Below are 18,894 nucleotides of genomic sequence, written 5' to 3'. Positions count from 1 at the left end.
AAAGTCCTCAAGGCTTCACAATAACTCAAATGCTGAAATAAGAAAACTACAGATCCGTGCACAGCTCAGGAAGGAGCTGGCAACCACATCCAAGGTTATTGCAAATTAAGCGAGGGTCAGAATGTTGCAGTGAAAGCACAAGATAGCAATTCCCAGCATGCAACAAGGATACTCTCAGATTAATTAAACTTTTATAAGAGTACAAACGGCCTCTTGCAGATGCCAGATGCAGGATAACTATAAGCCACAAGAAAACATAACTCTTGCATCACAATTAGCTAAACTCCCACTAAATGAAGGGTGACATATTTCCAAACATGGTCTCATCACACATGACCTATAAGTGAAGAACACTCTCTACTCATTAACAATGCAACAAATAGGACACCTGTCTTACTCGTCACATGTATCCCCAGACATGAGACACCATACAAGCACAAATATAAAGCGATCATCCTGGCTCATGGCCTAGAAATGTGGGATGGTATCTACTTTAATTGAAAGGAAAGCAGTCCATGGACATCTCTCCCCCTACTCCTGCCTGGCTCATGTCTTGATGACCTGCCAGTTGTCCAAGGTTTGTAGGCCAACCTATGAAAATCTCCAATCTTATGCTGCCCATTTAGCAAGGTGCCAGCCAATTACATATAGTAGAAATTATGTCTTTTTACCTTTATCAATTTAGAGGGGGTCGCAGCAGGAGCCATCAGACAAGCGATACCCAATTAGAAATGTAACCCGTACAGAATATACATGTAACTACCACTATGGACCAGTCCACATTCCTCATAGGTCACAGTATGATGTCACTTATGACAAATGTTGAATATATAAACCATAGTTTATTATGTAACCAGCGAGCGCTCCAAGAATTCAATGCTTGCATGCTGTCCCTTCTTTATTTTGATGATAATAAGCTGGGTTTTTCTTTGCACTTTGTCTATTTTCCTTTATTGAGTACGGCTAGAACTGGCTCCAGAACCTCTGTGTGGTTTGGGACTTTCCTGGCCATCTTAACGAAGGGATATGGAGTGTCAAATATATTGAAGTAAGAAAAGGTTAAGGAACCATTTTGTAAAATGTGCAATTGGTCCTGGTCTTCTGACAGGGGACATTTGGCATGCTCATGGGGCTGTTTGTAATTCAGTTGCACATACTGTCCTACAGCATTCCATTCCATATGGTAGATGGGCTGAGCATGTTATGACCACACTTACAAGGAACTTACACACAATAAGGGACTCCTTGTGTATCAGCTCCTAAGTGTACTATTGTGCCAGTGAATGTACACCATATTGATTCCCTTATATAACAGTACATTACTTCTTAGTGCTTCAACCTTAATCACTGTCCTCCCCATACACATATTTCAGAACCCCAAGTTACGGCAAAACTTGAAGTCTGCATTCTGATTTTAAAAAATATAAATATTTCGGTAGACAATCTAGTTAAAAATCTCTATATTGCAAAGGTTACTCATAAAAACACCAATGTGTTGCCACCTCGAAGGGGCTTAAATATGGTAGGTTAAAAACCTACACATCCTGCCTCTAAAGGCAGCCAAAGTACAACTTGACTTGTACCCAGTCGACATGCTGGCAGATATGTCATTCTATAATATGCCGGACCTGGTATCTTCACTGTATATGGTTACTTTGTAGAGGACTAGTGATACTATAAAATATGCCATAAGCCCACAAATAAAAAGTATCCTTCAGGAGTAAACCCACAAATGTCGTCTTGGGGCTATTAGTTTGCACATTCGATATCCACGTCTTATTCCAGGTGCACACCCTACCTGCTTGAAAGCAGAGCCTCCGCCATTTTGTTTAGTTAAATAAACTCACATGGGTATTACATTTGTGAATAATATATAATTCACACAGTAAAATTGACTACTTTTTCCATGTGTAGGTGACATTTGCAAGTGGAATGATCTTTGGGAATTAGCCACATCCTACTCAAGTAGGCCAACGTCAACTAACTTAAATCATGAAAGAGCAGATCCATAAGTAACATATTTGCCAACATGACCCATTCCAATCTGTAGGTGCTTATCCAGCCCTGTATTCTGGAGGGTCATCAACCTTATGTCCCTCAGCTCTTTGTTTATGGCGTTAAATCCTTTTATAATGGCATTGATGTTTACAGTAGCTCCAACCTGGTGATCTGTAGCCATTTGGCATTCACCGCTGTTTGGATTACAGGCATGCACATAGATGTGAACATCACTGCAGTCTTCCTGAACAGTTTGTGCTCATCAGGAATGTCTTCATAAGCTGTTAATGATTGCTGTGAGAAATAATTCCCTCTCTTCATCCGCCAGAGCTCTAGTGACCTCCTTTCTATCAGGTGATCTTCAACTTTTGGAAATTCAGCAATCCTCAGGTCACTCTGTGGAATCACCAATGCTGGAACATGGATATGTACCAAAGAATACAAAAACACCTAGGAAAGCAGCAGGAAAGGCTCCAGTCCAGTGTGGTTTGTCGGAAGTACTGGTATACGTCTTCTGAAAGCACTTAAGTTCTTGGGCTATTCTTTCTCAAGCACTATGATGCATAGCTTTGTGAAAAAATGCTTAGAATTGAAGGCTATTGATGCAGGAAAGCAAATGAGAGTGATAGATAGAAAATTCGGGCAATGTACTAAGTCAGCTTGGAGAGACTTTTATATGTTGAAAGTTATTCCGAGACTGGCGTACGGTCTTATCCAGATAAACTCACTCCTTACCTAAAAACTATTGAAGCTGCAATATGGAAAAAGGTATTTTTTTTTTTTTGCCCTAAATGCATACCAATGTAAATTATAAGGTATGAGTTTGGCCTCTGTTCTTTAAAAGGTATCATGGAATGTAAAAAAATTATGTTATACAGAAAGTGTGTCTTATCAGAAAAAAATTGCTGTATAAATTGTTTAAAGATGATGTAACAGGGGAGTATATGACGAATTTGAAAACAGAAGTGGAATATATTTGTTAAATATCGGAGTTACAACAAAATGTCTTATTGAGAGACCAACATGTTGATAAAAGCGTTTGACTGGGTTGACAACAATGCAGCAATTATGAACTCTAAATTGTATTCCCATGTTTTATCTGTGTGGAAATGGTTTCATGTTTTAGAGTCATATCTTGTAAAATATCCCTCTCGTAATTTCCGCAATAATGTTATGCGGTTCGGGTTCAATGTAATGAATATGAATGAAATTCGCTTCATTAGGAAATTAATTCCTTAGAATCAGAAAAGATGTAGATTTTGTTTAAATGAAGAGACTAATGAAACATTGTTGCACTTGCTGCTGGTTTGCCCCATGTTGATTGCCGAGAGGATTGCATATTCTTCTGAATTTGTCTATGAAACAGCGTATGTCATAAGAGAACAAATATGGTTCGATATGCTACATGGATCAAATATCTCGCTGAAGATCAGAGTGACAGCTTTCCTGACGATTGTATGTAATGTTACCTAATCTGATAAGAGAAAGAACTTGCAAGTTTAAACTCAAGCATCACATGGTTTGCTGAGTAGTAGTGACCCAAGCTACTCCTCACTGATGAGCCCCAACAAGGGCGAAACATGTTTGGGGATGCTTGTGGTCTCGTGCAGAAGGGATGTGGCCTAGCAGTTCGGGCTGGACTGCCCCTTTTGGGGTGGGGCCAAGCCTGATTTGCATATGGACTTTCCCTTCTGTAATGGCTTGGCAGGCGAAGAATGGTGGCCTGGGGGGTTGCCCAGAGCAATGCCAGTGGTTAAGATTCATTCTAAACCTTCCAGTCATCACCTCTTTGTTTTTGCTTTGTCACCCCGAGTGGGACGGGTATGCCCAGACGTGGGTCCCGTGCCTGCTGGGCCTAGAGACCCAAGCTACTCCTCACTGATGAGCCCCAACAAGGGCGAAACTTGTTTGGGGATGCTTGTGGTCTCGTGCAGAAGGGATGTGGCCTAGCAGTTCGGGCTGGACTGCCCCTTTTGGGGTGGGGCCAAGCCTGATTTGCATATGGACTTTCCCTTCTGTAATGGCTTGGCAGGCGAAGAACGGTGGCCTGGGGGGTTGCCCAGAGCAATGCCAGTGGTTAAGATTCATTCTAAACCTTCCAGCCATCACCTCTTTGTTTTTGCTTTGTCACCCCGAGTGGGACGGGTATGCCCAGACGTGGGTCCCGTGCCTGCTGGGCCTAGAGACCCAAGCTACTCCTCACTGATGAGCCCCAACAAGGGCGAAACATGTTTGGGGATGCTTGTGGTCTCGTGCAGAAGGGATGTGGCCTAGCAGTTCGGGCTGGACTGCCCCTTTTGGGGTGGGGCCAAGCCTGATTTGCATATGGACTTTCCCTTCTGTAATGGCTTGGCAGGCGAAGAACGGTGGCCTGGGGGGTTGCCCAGAGCAATGCCAGTGGTTAAGATTCATTCTAAACCTTCCAGCCATCACCTCTTTGTTTTTGCTTTGCTGAGTAGTAGTGACACATTAGTCCTGTGACTGATGGCTCCTTTAGTATTTTTAGTACCGTCATTAATATAAGGCTTGGATATGTTTTTAGACTTTTATGCAAAAATACTATAAATGGATTTTAGCCTTGTGGTAATTGTAAGCATGATTTAGTGTACTAAGTGATTTAATGAAAAGCCTAAAGAGATTCTCTCATGTATTTGGAGGTCAATATTCATGTTAATATTTGTGAAAAGTTCAACGAGAATATTTTATGTATTTGAATGTCAATAATCGTGTTAATATTTGCGTTATAATGCTTTTTATAACTTTCTATGTGCATTTGTAAAGGTTATTTTAACCAATATACAATAAAAAACTAAAAAAAACACCTAGGGCAAAACTGCCAGCGTAATACAATTCTATTATGTTCCTCCTGTCATGTTCGGCATATTTTATCACAAAAGAACAGGCAAGGGAGTATATATCTATGAAGGTATAACTCACACAGTGACTGTCAAAAACACACACAAAAAGACTGTCCCTGTTCAGAAGCACACCCGCACCCTGCCAGGGCAAGCTCTCCCTAGAAAGACCAGTGGTGTACTGCTTATCTAATATGGATAGCAAGAAATCTTTCCCTCATCTAGAGGCCACATTAACATTAATAATAAACAATTAAAAACATCAGTACAGGTATTCATAGAGAATGTTAGCATTAGATCATATCCATTAGATCAGATCTCTTTTGTGTTATTGTGTATGGGAGGTTGCTTCTCGTAACTTAGAATCCCGCTGTAGTACGCCAAAGGTTTACACCCCAATGTTGTTCTTTGTGTGGCTACTGCTGTCATTACTGACCCGTTGGTGTGTGAAAACGAATAATATTCCTCGCTATAGTTGAGAATCCCTAAAACTGGAGCTGTGTAGATTGCTTTTTTAATTCATCAAATCATTCCTCCATTTCTTCAGTCCATTTTGGCTTTTCCTTATCAACCTGTGCTTTCTTAAATGCTTTCAAAAGCGGTTTGGTATATGTGCTATAGACGAATACCCAGGCCCTACAATAATTGCATAAACCCAGAAACTGCTGCATTTGCAGCGTCGTATTTGGCTTTGGTGTCTTCGTGATAGTCTCAGCTCTTTCAGGTGTCACTTTATTTCCTTCATGTGAAATTAACTGGCCTATGTACAACACCTCTTCCCGGCAATATTGTAATTTCTCCTTGTCTACCTTGTATCCTTTGTCTGCCAATATAGTCATTACCTGGACAGAGTCTTGTCTACATTCATCCTCTGTTTCACTGCAGATTAGTATGTCATCTACATACTGAATTACTGGACTCTTGAGTTCAATGTTACCTATATCCATCTGTAGGAGACTGTTAAAGATTGATGGGACTCACAATACCCTTGAGGTAAACAAGTATGTTTTAGTCTCTTTTGTCTAAATGTAAAGGAAGTAAGGTATTGTGAGTCCTTGTGCAATGGAATCAAGGAAAAAACATTTTTGAAATCGATCATCGTGAAATACTTAGCTTCAACTGGGATACTATACAATATTGTCACAATATTACGAACTATTGGAAATGCTGCTTCTATGATCTGATTAAGAGGGCGCAAGTCCTGGATAAATCTTCACAACCCTCCTTTAGATTTTTCTATTGGATACACTGCAGTATTGCACAAGGAGTCAGATGATACTAGAATTCCCTGATTCATCAGTGCTGACATAGGACCTCATCACGAGTTAGGCTGTAGCCCTTAAATGCGGTGGTAACGGTATTACTGCCACATTTAAGGGCTGGCCCTATCACAGGTTGGGCGCAAAATCATCTGTTTTACCTCCAGCTTTTTTCTGGAGGTGAAAATCCCTGTTTTCAGCTGTATTACAGCCGGTTGTATTACCCCGCAGTATTAGCACTGAAAATTCCCCATTGGATCCAATGGACCCAATCAGGAATGGGGATTTACGTTAAGGCCCTACCCATGATCCGGTGGTAATACCACCCGGCCAGTCAGTGCTAGGGCTATTACAGTCAGCGGTATTACAGCCAGAAATACAGCCCAACTCATGAATAGGCCCATAGTCTTAAATATGCCTTCATCAGCTTCTCGAGACATAGGGTACAGTGGTCGTTGTCGCACTAGCACCATTTGCTGTGGGACTTCCCTTTTCTCAATCGTCATCCAGTATGTAATGCTTATGAAAGACACTACCTCATCATCTATATGTTCATCTCTGAACATATCTTCATCTTTTATGTCAGTCAATCTGCATCCCTCCTCAAGAGTTATCACTGTCCTCTCTGATCTGCCTTCGTCATACACTCCTTCAAGCATTGCTATTTCTCCTTGTACTATAGCTGCTTCCATTTCTCTAGGAATGGTCCGCCCTTCTTCCTCATCCATAGGTACTTTTAGTCTGAATAAGAACTCATCAGCTATCCTCACAATCTTCCATACTAATCCAGGTTGCCATGTTAACAAAATGCTCATCCCATACATGAAGACTTCCGGATCTACCCGGACTCCTCGTAGAGCCACTTGCCATGTAAACACCACTGTAAACTCTCCTATGTTTAAATAGTGTGTATTCCTGGAGTGGAGCACACTATCTCTTGGTCAGTGAATGAAATTATCATGTTAAGTTTCGGCATTAAATCTCTTCCCAAGATGTTAACTGGCTTCTGTCGTGAATATAGCAAGTGGACAGACATGTCACTTTCCCTATAGAAACAGGTAATTTATCAGCAAAAGGAACTACATTTGTAGCTTCAGAGAACACTTGAGCATTCATGAAAATATCTGACATTGGATATTTTCCCTCCCATATACAAGAGCGCGTTACCCCATTGTCTACAAGAAAAGAAAAGCATTTGCCACGTATCGTCAAATCCACCCTTGGTTCCTCTTGGGGGTCTGGTGTTACTGATTGTACTGAACACATCAAGTCACCCTGTGAGCTGTCCTATTGAGGGTACGATTGCATCCCTATCCCCATGAAAGGGTCTCCTCCTATCACAGTGATACCCCCTATCCAATGTGTTAATATTTTCCCTATATTCACATTCTGTTGTGTTTGGATAGGTGCCCATTATGACTGCCCTGGTGGTGGGTGCATTTGCATTGAACCCTGCTGTTGTGCCTGTTATGTTTGCAGGGCCTCTGTCTGATGAAATGTGTGATTCTGGGCAAAGCCCTCTCGTGTTTGCGTGCTGTATGGTGGTGGATAAGCTGTCTACCCTGTTAACCGCTTAAGTGCCAAGGACGGGTACGCTCGTCCTTTTTGCATAGATTTGCATAATAGCCTGGCACTTAAGGGTTAAGGTTGTCCATTTTGTTGCACATTTCCTCGGCTTCTGTATGCACGGGCAATATGCCCTGTCATTCCACAATTCCAACATCCTGGAGGTGGCCTTCTGGCAAACTCTCCATTATATCCTAATCGAGTATTGTGACTTCCATTCTGGGCATTTTGCAATCTGCCTTGGATGTTCTGAAATCTGCCTCCTCTTCCTCTAAGGCCTACACCTCTACCTCATGGCCAAAACTCAGAACCACTTTAAAACACTGGGTGTGCATTATTCACCTGTGACACACCCATTATTTGTTGTGTTCTTACTCCTTCTACTCTTTTCAATACTACCCGCCCCTTCTATAGCAAACTTTGACAATATCTTCTGAACTCACTTAGCTTTCTCAATCTTTCTGTTCTTATCTTTCATTTTGTTCTTCTCTTGTAATAACTGACAATAGTTAAAGGTATCTCAGTCCATGGCTTCTCTTCTAACCCTAGTTGTTTTTTCATCTGTCTCTGTACCTGTTCTGGCAATCCCTGACACAAAATAGGATAAAATAGTGCCACTTTTTTTTCCCACAGTTCATGCATTTCAAGCTGCCATCTCTGTTGAATATCCTGAATATAAGCAAAAGGGCCCTCATTTTCTTTCATTTTATGTGTCATAATTGCACCCATATCTGAAGTATCCGGATACTGCACCCTGAGAGCCCTCCAAACATCTGCCCTGCAATTTTAAATTGGTGCTCCATCATGCGCTGTGTTTTGTGTTGTCACATCTGCATATCCCGCTTGTCTCCAAATGTCATCAGCTCTCTCTCCAAGAATAGCTGCCAGTAGACCTTTTATGTCCCCTATGGCTAGCGTGTCACCTCCTGTCATTTTGTCTAATTCGTATATCCATTTCCTAGCCCCCAAAGTCAAACTAGGGAGCTTGCATTTTAAGTTATCCATATCTATCTGAGGCCAGGGAATATATTGCGGTCTTTCTCCCCCTTCTTTAGCAAGGGGAACTGTGATAACACCATCCCATAGTCGGATCCCACTATTTGTTTACCTAATGCAGGGGTAATCGTCCCTATTCATCTTCGTGCTGGTAACAACCTTAACCTACTAATTTAAGGTGGAGATTCTCCTCTCTCACTACACAATCATCTTTGGGGAAGCTCAGAATATGGTATAGGATCTGGTGATCTTTACTTGGGGTGTTCCAGATCTGACCATCTTACCTCTTTATCCATCTGTTGACTTCTGGGGGCCGCATATACCCTCTCTCTATCTCACGACCTGACTCTCTTTCCTCATCAGACATTGCTAGACCTCAACCTCCACTCATCACTAAACATGTTTTCCTCCTCATCCCATGGTTTAGGTATCGGGGACTGGTTACTGCTCCCTTGAGTCCCATACTCGCTGTCCTGCCTTATTTTCTGATGAATTTTATCAATCCTTTCTCCAATACTTTCTGCATCATATCTTTTGTCTTCCTGGTCTACTTTTGGTGTTTCTTGACTCTTTTTTCTCATCGGGAGAACGTCACTTATTGTGTCCCATTGCCTCCATATTTCATCACTTGGTCTTATTAGTTTTTTAAGAATAAGACTGGCATCAAGATCTTGCTGCCTTCTATTCTGTTTTATCTCTTCGTCCATTTCCCTTGGCTTTCTTGCATCCCTTCTTGACCCATCTTCTTCTTGCCTTCATTCTTCCCTTCTCACTTCCTGTCTTTGTTCTTCTTCTTCTCTCCTTCTCTGTAATCTTTTTTCCTTCACTTTTTGTGCCTCTTCTTCCTCTTTCTTTCTTTCTTTCTTTCTTTCTTTCTTTCTTTCTTTCTTTCTTTCTTTCTTTCTTTCTTTCTTTCTTTCTTTCTTTCTTTCTTTCTTTCTTTCTTTCTTTCTTTCTTCTTCCTTTGTTCCTCTGCCTGTTTTTCAGCTTTTTCTTGTTCTTCTATATATATGTTCCAGCTGTTCCCTGCTTTTTCTCCCTTGTTCATTCTCCCTAAATCTCTTTTCGTATTCCCTATCCTTCTTTTCATGTTCATCTTCATCATCCTTTTGCCTAACCTCCTCATTGCTTTTCCCATCTAACTTGAGTAATATCTGTCCTCCCATCATTTCATTCTGTACAAGCATTACATCATCAGCCCTATCCTTTTCTCCTTTTCATCTCTTCATTTCTCTGTCTATATCTGTCAATATATTCTGATCTCTTGCATCTTACTTCTTTATCTCATACGGCCTTTCTGGCATCTTCCATCCTTTTGCTCTCTTCTGGATTGTCATCACTACTACAAGCAGGGCGGTTCATATGTTGGGTTACTATACCCCACTGCTGCTTTTAATTCCTTTAAAGGATAAACTCCTATCGCTTCGTTATCTATGCTCTTAATCTCGGACAAAGTAAGAGGAGCCGAGGGCTAAATGCCCTCACCTTTATGCTGGTTAAGCAGCCACTCCTCCTGTGCTGGGTCTTCCTTCTTCTCTTGGTGCCTGTTCCAAAGTTCTAAAGCTGCCAGTCATTTCTCTGATATATATCCCGTGTACGCAGCGTGCACATATGTGCTCATGTGTTGCAATACTGCTTATGACAATTATCCCCTTGTGGCCATGGCCTGAACATTTTATCCGCTGTGCCTTTTACCCATTCTGCACTGTACTGTTTGAGCTTGGGCACATGTCTCGGTAAAGGTTTACAAAGGTGCATGAGAGGGGTATCATCCATAAGTCACAATTGACTGTTAATACTTACCAGATCATTAATAAATCACTATTTATCTCAAGGCTTATTGCTCACCTCTTTTAATCTCAAAACAGCAAATATGTGCACTATCAATCGCCACTCAATCCTCTTTTGTTTCAACAACCTATCTGTTTTCTGATTGGCGCCAATCGTTTACTACACTTTAATTCAAAACAACGTCACTCCCAACCTTCACAATTTACTACCTCTCAAGACTTCATACAACAAATAACACTTAAAACAATAACACAATACACATTTATAAATGTTGTGATCACCTTCACTTTACCTATAATTATTTGCAGTAAGAGGTATTCTCTGCTCGCCTCCAATTATATTACCCATACACGGTTTGAGAAAATAGGATTACTTAGGCGTTCTTTTATCTACACAAACTTTCCCATTACCCATAAATTTCACAATCCCATACCTTTATATTGTCATTTCCCTTAGTCTACTTACATCTGTAAGTATTGAGTTGAGGCCTTCGGTATCGACTCCTCCTCTAGTCCGACCACTTCACGTTCCATCCACAGTTTTCTGCAGCACTTTGTGAACGTGTAATCTTCTTCTTTTCCACGTTGATAGTTCACTCGATTCTTTAGTTCATAATTTGTCCTCTAGGATCCCTACATTGTCTTCAATCAGTATCTCAGGACGTCGTGCACGTCATGAGTTAATTTTCTCATGTCACCAATACAAAGGAGGTCGGGGGATGGGTGGAATCTCCTGCAGACTTATACATCTGCTCCTCTACAGTTCAAACAAATTTTAGTGAAAGACATGCCATTGTTGTATGGACTAGCTTGAATCATGAAAGTTTGCATGGGCTAGCTTGAATCATGAAAGGAAATCATAATGTCTGCACTACACATTGTTACAGCCGACATCTCTGTTTGCAAAGGCATGCAGGGGTGGGAAGGTCTTCAAATAAGGATGGATGGGGAGTTTACTATTTGCAAACAGTGCAATTATTAGCAATGCATTGATGGTTTATATTTGAACATGCAACAATAGTTGCTGCTATCAGCAAGATTTTTGCATTGCAAGGTGGTTGGTTTGTACATCTGACCCCAGTTGATCAAGTAGAGTGTAGACATGCACATTATTTGAACATGCCCATTCTCTGTGAGTTCTTTACTAATTACCTTACTTTTAATAAATAGCATTTCAGTTAGATTAAACAGAAGCATCCTTTATAGTTTACTATCATGTATCAGCTCCCTGGGAAGGTGCAGTGACCAATTGGAAGAATCTCACGATTGAAGAATCGGCTCGGAGAAATCCATGAGCTGCTCCCACTTTTCCCCTATTTCCTCAAAGCAGGGCGCGCTCCTGCTGCTTCCCAAACCCTGCCAATCCCTCTGGGCCCACTCACCAAAGGAGGCGCCCCCTCGTCATTCCCCTTTACCAGCAACAGGTGGATTCTGCTATGGAAAAGGAAGAGAGGCTCTGTACTGATGCCAACTTTGCATTTCCATGGCGGCCATCTTTAGTGTGTTTCTTATGTCTCAAATTATGAGGGCCATTAGCTCCCATGTTTAGTGGGATCGCTATTGACCTGTCAATTACTCAATTGGTAATGACCTGGGCCTATCATCAAGGCCCTTGCTACACTCAGGCCTATTGATTAATACCCGGCACATTCTGGGTATTCAGTGATTATTGCTTAAATTATAGCCCACATACAAATGTTTTCTTTTTCAATGTTCTTAATTTGTTTTGACCTTTGATTTCATATGATCTTTTCTCACACCTACAGGTCCCTGAATACTGTCAAAATGGAAAGACAGAACCAGTCCACATTTACAGAATTCCTCCTTTTGGGCTTTTCTGATCGTCCAACGCTGCAACTTCCTTTATTCATTCTATTCTTACTTATGTACCTGATAACATTATTGGGGAACACTTTGATCATCACACTGGTGTACATCGATTGTCGTCTGCATGTCCCCATGTACATTTTACTCTGCAACTTGTCCTTCTTTGATGTCTGTTACACTTCGGTTTCACTTCCCAAACTAATGGAAATACATTTAATGCAGCATAAGATCATTTCATTTGCTGGGTGCATGACACAATTTTATTTCTTCTCCTCCTTTGTAATCGCAGAGTATTATATTCTTGCCATGATGGCATTTGACCGCTACGTGGCGATCTGCAAGCCTTTGCATTACACCGTCATAATGACCAGGAGGCTCTGCTTTCTACTTTCATCGATCTCATGGGCTGCCGGCTTTTTGAGTTCAATAGCACTGACTGCCTTGTTATCTGGCCTCTCCTTCTGCTTTTCCAATGTGATCAATCACTTGGTGTGTGAGGTGAAGCCCCTCATGAAGCTTTCTTGCTCGGACACCAGCATGCTTGAAACAGTGATTTATGTAGAGGCGGTGGTCTGTGCATTTTCCCCCTTTACTTTAATATGTAGCTCATACTTTTATATCATATCAACCATAATCCAAATCCACTCTAACGAAGGTCGCCGTAAGGCGTTCTCTACATGTTCCTCCCACCTTACGATTGTGTGCTTATTCTGTGGAATATTGATTTGCACCTATATCGGACCAACCTCAAAGGGTTCTCGGGAAAATGACAAGGTACTAGCTTTGCTGTACTCCACTGTGATTCCAATGCTGAACCCCATCATTTACAGTCTTAGGAACAGACAGGTCAAACGCGCCCTGGTGAGGATGAGGCAAAAGGTTCTATTGAAAGTCTCACATAGGGGTTGCAGGAGCGCCGTTCACTGAATACATGTGTAACCTGATGGTCTGATTCTTACTGGGCTGACAGATTTCATGCATACTGACAGATCATAATGCTTATGGAATCCTCCATACAATGTATTCAATATGTTTAGGGATTCCTCTGCTTAGTACATATTAAAAGAAACTATTTCAGTTTTCTGAACTGTTCTGTTAGTACAAAATCAGACACAGACAGATGAACCAAAAAATGAAATATATTGCAGATATTATTGCGGCCAATTTAAACAGAAACATATTCCCTTGGTTTTAAAGAGAAATAGCACAGAGTTCCACATCAAACTAACATTTCTAGGGAAGTTATAAAACTTGGAAATGTTTTCAAACTTTGAAAAAGTTCCACCATTCTCAGTGACAACTGACCCTTTTAAGTGAGCTGTACAGTCTAATTTGATCGTAGTCGTGCATTTCATGTAGCAGATCACCTATGTTAGCAGTTACACTCTGTGGGGTCCCCTGCATGTACATTTACATTTTCACGAGCTGGAGGATAGAAGGAAACAGTATGAGCAAGACAGCTCACTTTTCACTCTTTGATTTTCCCTCTATCTTGTGAAAAAGTAAATTCCGCCTGCAAATACGATTTGCAGGAGGTGTTTACAAATGGATTCCTATGGAATCCACATGATCTAAACCAGGTGCATAACCAAGCGGGAATCAAACGGAATCCATCTGTTTTACACCTGGATGAAAATCCCACACATTCTCCTTTGATTGTAAGTGTAAATTGCATGCAGTGATAAAATGACTTTTGCCCGGCAGGAGTACAAATATGAGTAGTGGCTAAACCGCCTAATCAGCCCTCACACCTCCACTAAACGAAAGTGACCCCATTTGTAAACGTGAAGCAGAAACAGTCAAGAGATGTACCACCCTTTGTGGTAAGTGGGCCAAGGGCAGGCTATACTCTGAAGAGGGGTGTGAATGTGAAACAGTAGCAACACAAACAGCAACACACAACAGTCCAAAATAAAGGGGTGTCCAATCAAGGTTCTATACAATTATGTATACTTTAATTAAACATACCATATGCAAAAATACCTAAAATAGAAAAACATTACACAATCCGACCCCTATGGAAAGAACACAGCATATCCAAAGATAGAAAGATGCAGCACTCCTGGTAGTAACAACGGGCCGAAAGGCAATCATAAACCACAGTGGTTCTAAGAGGCTATGTTCTTGTCTGTGCAAGAACAGGTATTAAGGATATCAAAAATCTTTGAAACTCTAGTTTTCAAAGAATGACCCTGGGGCAGTAAGGAGTTTATGATACCTTCTCTCTGTTTGTGGTGGTTCGAGAGCTTAGAAACCAGGCTTCTTGGTGCTGTGCGAGCGGTTCTAATCAGGGTCAGATTTGACAAGTCATGGTGATGCAGACATGGAGCAGATGTCAAGTCAGGTTGAAGGGGCCACCAGGGACAGTTCAATGTTGGATCACAAGTCGAAGATGAAGATGCTGGGGGCTCGAGGTCCTTGGTCAAGACGCAGCAGTTTGAATTCATCTGTGATGGTGAGCTTCTGGATAGAGTTGGGGTAACGACCTGCTCAACTGGCACAGTGCAGCAGCAAACTGATTCAAGGACTCAGCGGTCTGAAAGAGTTTTAATAAGTGTCAAAAGCAGCAACATGGCTTACGTTGGTTTAAAAGCACGTGAATGCGGTCGAAATGCAGGAGATCATCTGCTTTGCTTCTACAGTTGCTGTGAGTCCCAATTCAGAGGCCCAGGGACAAACCAGGTCATTGCTCTTGTTTTCCCTAACATGGGGGAGGCTGGCAAACACCTGCAGCGGTCCTTCAAGTCCAGAGAGGTACTGGTGTAGCTGGCAGAGAGACAGCTCTTACTCCAGTGGCGGAACACCTCCAATATGCTCGGAGGATGTTTAGGGATCAGAGCTTGTCTCTGCCTTGGAGCAGGTGCCTTCACCTAAAGATGGGAGGACTCTGAAAGGGACTGCTCTCCCAGCAGGGTCCAAACAAATTCCTCTTGAAGTGTTGAAGTTCAGAGATGAATTAAAGATAGAGCCCCAATTTTATAGGCAAAAGTCCAAAGGTGATTGGACTTAAGCAAGCTTGCTGTAAACGGGACAATCCCTGTCTTTAAGACAAGTGGACTTTGCCTTCTGACATGATACCCAACGTGCTTTATGCTACTGTAAGAGGAGGGGACAGGAAATAAAGAGACGCACAGGGACGCACAAGGAGAAACAAAATGGTGGAATACTTTTCTAACTGTGCTGGAATATGTACCAATATATATAGCGTTTTACCAAAATGTAATGGCATACTTTTTATTACAAAGTACAGTGGCATTTGATTGCCAGCAGTAAGATGGCACATACATATATTTTTGTGTTGCCAGTATAAATGTGAATATGTTGTTGGTGGCATGCACGGTACATAATTCATAACACAGCAAAGCCCAATGTGAAACTGCAGAGAATGAAGTGCACCCATTTTTTTTTTCCCTGTGATGCTTTATACATGAGACCACATTAATCATATAACTGACTAACTTAATTAACATTACTAAACAATAATTTTAACTTTCTTAAGATTATAATGTAGTCTAATGTGCAAAATGAGGTGAAATACATATTTTGGTGGCACTGCTGAAATGCATTTTAAATTCACAATGGCATTTTTTTTTTCTTCCTTTTTGTGTTAGCTTGTGGAGAGCTGAAAGCATGCGCAGCAGGAAATAAATTAAACAGTTGCTCAGAGAGCAAGGACTTTTTTGTTCTAAAAATTAAGGCTGGCGCAGAATACATTCTTTCGACCTGATTGGAAGAAAGTGTCTGCAGACATGCCACGTAAATAAAGTAGGAAGGCTCTGAGTTTTGCTAATGGTAAAACTTGTGGAGAGGAGTTAGTGGAGACTGGGCTGTGAAGACAGACGGAAGTCCAAGTGGTCACTGAGCGCTTGCTTGAGAAGATATCTCGCCGGCGCTCCCCACACACACACAAGATTACAGGAGCCGTCCAAGCTGATACTGGGCCTGCATTTGCCAAAGTAGTGAGGTCACGCTCGGAACTTAAAAGAAACACGTTTGGTAAGATATGTACACGTAAGGACACTGTCAAATGGCGCATGAATGACTGAGCTTTAGTATAGGGCAGAACGGCAGGGAATTCAATGCATGTTTATTTTAAAATATCTGCTTGTTCTATTTTGTTTTCTCTTTGTATTGCAGATGACGAATTAACTGTATTCATGAAGAAGAATTAATGATTGTGAATTGTATGTATTTAAAAACAAATGGGATTTTGGTGTCATTTTTGCATCTGTGAACTCATGTATATACATATAAAGTATACAGTACAGGGGAGGTTCATTTCTCTTCAGTAGTGCATTTGTCAATTTACTACTGCAGGTAAAATAATAATCCAGAAGGAGCTAATAATATTTAGTGACAGAAAAAAAAGGTTTGTGTGTGTGTGTGTGTCTAGCTTTCTTGCATGCTGATTGGAAGGAATCTGATATAATATATAGATTGCTGGACGTCCATGAGCCAGAGATACCTAAGGGTGCATAGATTGCTGGATGTAGATAAGCCAGTGATACCAACCACAAACTGTAGGTGGCGCTCTGAATAAAATTATTGGGTCCCAACAGTGCATAGGTCTGGGGCTCTCTACAGACAACTAAGAAGTATCATAATAGAAAGTAAGGTTTGGTTTTATGATGGGGTTATAGTGTAAGGGAGAAAACCATGCTCACCACTAAATACCGTAAAATAACACACCACTAAAATTACCACCAATGTAAGCTAACAAAGTATGGTCACTCAAATAATATGAGGCAGAACCCAATCTAAATGCAAGACACAATTTACCACCAAATTACTGCCAATATTTTTACAGTAAGAAAATGCGGCCAAACCCCAAATTTACCCCAATAAGACAAAATATCTCACAGCTCCCTCTGTCTACACTAAGTCTGACCCTGCTCCTGTTTACAGCATCAAAGGGCCTTTGGTATGCAACACCCTGGTTTGAGGCTAGTCCTTGTGTGTAGGGCGTGCCTCATGATTCCTGTTTCCCCACACTACTCTTGCTGTGATGCTGTCTCGGAGTGTGACCTGATCTCACAAAGGATCAAAGAGAAGCAGCCCCTAGAGTTACAGTCCTGCTGGGTGCAGTAGGGACAGCCTGTTTAGAGGAATACAAACAGCCTGTGCACAACTGGCCTGGGCTCACATTGTTGACCCATATATGAAACCAATCTGATGTGGCTTTAATAATTATGAGAAATACGAGCCACCATGTCATAAACTCAGCTATGGCTTATATTTAATGGTGCCACCAGTATAGCAACTCTCATGATTATGTGGTGTTGGCACATAGGTGCAGACTTAAATGCAGCCTCTGCCCTGCAGCACTTGACTGTCACAGCAGCTGTCAAACAGGGCACCTGTGACCTATGAACCTGCACTGCGGCACTGGCGTGTCGGAGACTGATGAGCCAAGGCACTGGTACGTTCTATGCTTTTGTATGGCGCATATGAAAGGGAGATCTGATTACAAGGTCACCCTTTCTTAGATGAAATTACTCGCATCATTTTATTAATTAATACAAATCATGAAAGCCAGGCCTTTCACACACTTGCCAGGTGGCAATTCTTCACAGTGGGGCCACCTACTTTTGCATTTAGTTCTTGTGGGCTTCCTTGCAATGAATTTATCACATACACAAGGCAGAGAGGGCGGAAGGAAAGAGAAAAAGCGAGGCAACTTTTTTCATTTTCCTCTCTATTTCGTAAATGGTGCTTTGCAGGTGGATTTAACTATTAATTTTATCGGAGTCTCCTAGGTCTTGACCAGGTGCAAAACCGAGTCAGAGGCCATAGGAATCCATTTGTTGGATGCCTGCATGAAAATCCAGTGGGGGTGCACAAAGAAATGCACTTAAATGCACTGAAGAAAGGAGGAGGAGCGCATGCTGGAGATCGTATCTAAATGCTCTTCTATTCTTATCCTTCTTGACTTATCTGTGACGTCTGATACCGTTGATCACTCTCTTCTCATTTCCTTCCTTTCCACTCCTGGTCTGTCTGGCTCTGTTCTTAAATGGTTTGACTCTTATTATTCTCACTGTTCTTACTCGATAACCTGGGCTGGCCAAACTTCTCCCTTCTCTCCTCTTCTTTACAGAGTACCTCAACGGTCTGTCCTTGGCCACCTGCTCATCTAACTTTACACAACCCCCTCTCTGTTATTTTTCTTCTTTTAGTGACACCGTACATTCTACTTTCTCTAACTCCCTCTCGGCACTTCAAAATTGCACGTCTTGACATTTTCTTCACCTCAATCCTTCAAAAACAGAGGCTCTGTTATTTCCTTCTACTACGATTCCTCCCACTATTCCTCCCCCCTCCCTTTCCTTCCTCCCTTCTTACATTCCCTTCTCCTTCTCAGCTTAGAATCTGGGTGTAATCGTTGACCCCATGTACTGCCCGATCTGTAGCTATGTTCTTTTTAACAACCGCTGAGCTCGACCCTATCTCTCTTTTCATGCCACCAAACTTCTTCTTTCCTGTCTAGTTTTTACTTGTATTGATTATTAATCAGCTCTTCTCCTTGGTCTTCCAGCCTCTTATCTTCTCCCTCTTCGCTCTGTCTATACCTCCTCTGTTCGTCTCCTCTTATATCTTTCTTCC

The 18,894-nt window shown here is 41.6% G+C and overlaps 1 protein-coding gene across 1 annotated transcript in view; it reads left to right on the top strand.

Moving 5' to 3' along the window:
- Positions 1–12,249: 12,249 nt before the first annotated feature.
- The window catches only part of LOC138579723 (olfactory receptor 5AR1-like), a 47,360-nt gene continuing 40,715 nt past the window's right edge, over positions 12,250–18,894 (top strand). The window contains exon 1 of the mRNA XM_069649962.1: positions 12,250–13,152. Coding sequence (XP_069506063.1) covers positions 12,250–13,152 — 903 coding nt within the window. The remainder of the gene's footprint in view (positions 13,153–18,894) is intronic.

This window comes from Ambystoma mexicanum, chromosome 3p (genome assembly GCF_040938575.1).
Source record: "Ambystoma mexicanum isolate Mex_15411 chromosome 3p, UKY_AmexF1_1, whole genome shotgun sequence".
In the NCBI taxonomy this organism is placed as follows: Eukaryota; Metazoa; Chordata; class Amphibia; order Caudata; family Ambystomatidae; genus Ambystoma; species Ambystoma mexicanum.
Note: the sequence above shows the minus strand (reverse complement) of the source record. Positions and strands in the feature narration are given on the sequence as shown.